The following is a 2,804-nucleotide window of genomic DNA, read 5'->3' as shown; positions in this document are numbered from 1 at the left end:
TAAGGGAGACAGGACACATCCAGCCTGCTGGACTGTGAAGCATAAAGTGCTTGCTTTAAGACTGAAGTGTCAACTTCAGTCCATCACTACCCCCCTTTGCCTGCCAGGGTAATGGTTTCTCCCAGCAATATATAAGATCTGTGAGCACCATCTCACCTCAGAGCATAGATAGTCAGGATAGAAGAATTGGTGTGTATGAGATGCTCCAGCACTACTTCACTGCAATGGATGTATTGAATATCTGAGGTGGTTTCACCAGCTCTGTCTTCTTCAGCCACACTACACCCTTACCCATCGAAGATGGTATCTTGGACATTTTCCTAAAGACATTGCTGAAGTTGTGTTTCCACTTTTCTGAGTGCCTGGAAGGTCCATAAAGATGAATGGGACTTTCTTTAACCAGACTGTCCTGGATCAAGGGTCTTACAACAACTCATCCCAGGGACTTGGATCTTTGATTGGATGTTGCAATGGGACCAGGGCAGTCATCACAAATGATGGGGGCTCTCTTGTCCTAACTCCAGATGAGAGAAGCATGTTCATCACCAGGGTGGTCCAGATAGCTGTCCTGTGTGTCCTGTCCCTCACAGTCATATTTGGCATATTCTTCCTTGGTTGCAACTTGCTCATCAAGTCTGAAAGTATGATAAATTTCTTGGTGAAGGACAGAAGGCCATCAAAAGATGTCGGCGCTGTGATTCTGGGTCTCTACTGAATGAGAGGGTCATTCCTAAACCCTTCAACATCATAGGAATCCATGCCATAGACTAAGTGGAAGCAGTTAAGATGGATAGCATTGCATGGAGTTTGGGGGTTTGCATGAGCTGTGCCAAATGAGAACCCCACCATGACTGAATGTAAATTGAAGATATTACAAATCTGCTATCTCTCCCAGCAATGTCCTTACCCTGCACTGCAGCAACTCTACTTAAGTAATGAATGGTCTTGTATTTTTATACCAGATGGGTTGCAGACAGCCTGTGTACCTTTCTATTCTTGGGGTTAATAATTTGCATGATTTAAAACCTAAAATATAATTCCTTACCTCAGAAATGCCGATATCCCGTTCCTTGCTCCTACTCATTTTGTGGACACGTTTTCAAGCATGTTTCCAAGGCTGCAGTCCTGTTTACTATACTATACTTATTGAATACCAAGCATGATGGAGAATGTTTCTTTTTTTGTATGTACTGTCAATGTTAATTCTATTGCAGTAAATGTCTTTTTTTGCCTTTTGATGAAGATGAAAAATAAAACATACTATTTTTAAGGATTGTGCTTATTTCCTATGTGATCCTAATGGGCAATCACAGAAGGGGTTAATAACGGTTGGCAAAGAGTTGCATTGGGAACAAATGGCTTATAAATAATTACATTCTCTCTTGATCTCTGCAAACGGTGATAAAACTACCATAACCCTGAGATTATTACTCAGAAACCTAAATTCATAATTAGTGCAGAGGACAGTACATGACTGCCGACAGATAATTAGCCTCCTGTCTGATAAGAGGTTTGTACTACAGATAGGTCTCACCTTCATCTCTATGACAGTTTATCTAGGCACAAATTGGGCAATTTAATGGCCACATTTGTATGTATTATTATAATCAAAGGCATGTTTCTTGTATACGCCAATGCCACATTTTACATTGCCATGTTAGGAGAAAAGTTAAAGAAGAATCTGTTTTTAGCCGTGGCAGATACATTTTTTTTTTTTTTTCATTTCATAGAAATGTATAGCCTGTAACTAAGGTGTTTTAGCATATAATGTAACTGCAACATGAAGGTACAGAGAAAGGGCTCATGCACACGACTGTATGTATTTTGTGGTCTGCAAAAAACGGATCCGCAAAAAATACAGATGTCCGTGTGCATTCTGTATTTTGCGGAATGGAACAGCCAGCCCCTAATAGAACAGTACTATCCTTGTCCGTAATGCGGACAATAATAGGACATATTAATAGCAAATATTTTTTTTGCGGAATGGAAATACGGACATAGGGAAACGGAATGCACACGGAGTAACTAAGCAGAACGGACACGGAAAGAAAATATGTTCGTGTGCATGAGCCCAAAGGATGATGTTTATACCTTTAGCCCCATAAAGTTTTTAGCCTTCTGTACAAAATAAGCTATATCTAACTGGCCGTTAAAAAAGGGGGCAGAGATCAGCTTTAGATGCCTTGTTGATGTGTGTGCATGTTACATCTTTTTTATGCGCAGTGTTAGTCGAGTTGGATCCACAGCTACTGTGAAAAACCTCAACAGATGTTTTGGGATTTAGGGCTGAAAAACTCGCCCAAGATCTTCTATCTTACAACGATGTGAATTCTAAAATCTCTACAGAACAGCCGCTGCAAGATCGAAAGGATTTGGCTGGAAAATAAAGCCTTTTCACATCTGACACACAAAGAATTATCCCCTTAAAAAAAGGCACAGGCTTGTTCTTTTTCTCCTATATAAAAAAGTAGAAGTGCTGTGTGCTGAGATACTATAGACGTAACACCATCCATCTATTAATACAGCATTATTTTAACAAAGCCTTCTTACCAATGTTTTTTTTTAAAATCTTTTAACACCCCCAACCACTCCAATTAGTCTTAAATGACTAAAACGATCTGTGCTTATAAGAGCCCATCAATATGAACCTTTTTTCAGGATGACTTTGGTGCAGATTCTGTGCCAAAAAGCTTCAATGAAAAGCCACTGTGCTGTTCATGCAACAGTGTTTTATTGCCATGAATGCACCAAGAAAGGACAATATAGATATGAGATAGATGGATTAGAGATGAACAGGTTTGTTG

The 2,804-nt window shown here is 39.7% G+C and overlaps 1 protein-coding gene across 1 annotated transcript; it reads left to right on the top strand.

Annotated features, from left to right (window-relative positions):
• The first annotated feature begins 379 nt into the window (after positions 1–379).
• On the top strand, positions 380–715 carry RPRML (reprimo like). The gene has a single exon (XM_040435633.1). It carries the CDS (start codon positions 380–382, stop codon positions 713–715), a length of 336 nt encoding a protein of 111 aa, XP_040291567.1.
• Positions 716–2,804: the final 2,089 nt, after the last annotated feature.

Source organism: Bufo bufo, chromosome 6 (assembly GCF_905171765.1).
Source record: "Bufo bufo chromosome 6, aBufBuf1.1, whole genome shotgun sequence".
Classification (NCBI taxonomy): domain Eukaryota; kingdom Metazoa; phylum Chordata; class Amphibia; order Anura; family Bufonidae; genus Bufo; species Bufo bufo.
The sequence above is the reverse complement of the archived record's forward strand: the minus strand, read 5'-3'. Positions and strand labels throughout refer to the sequence as shown.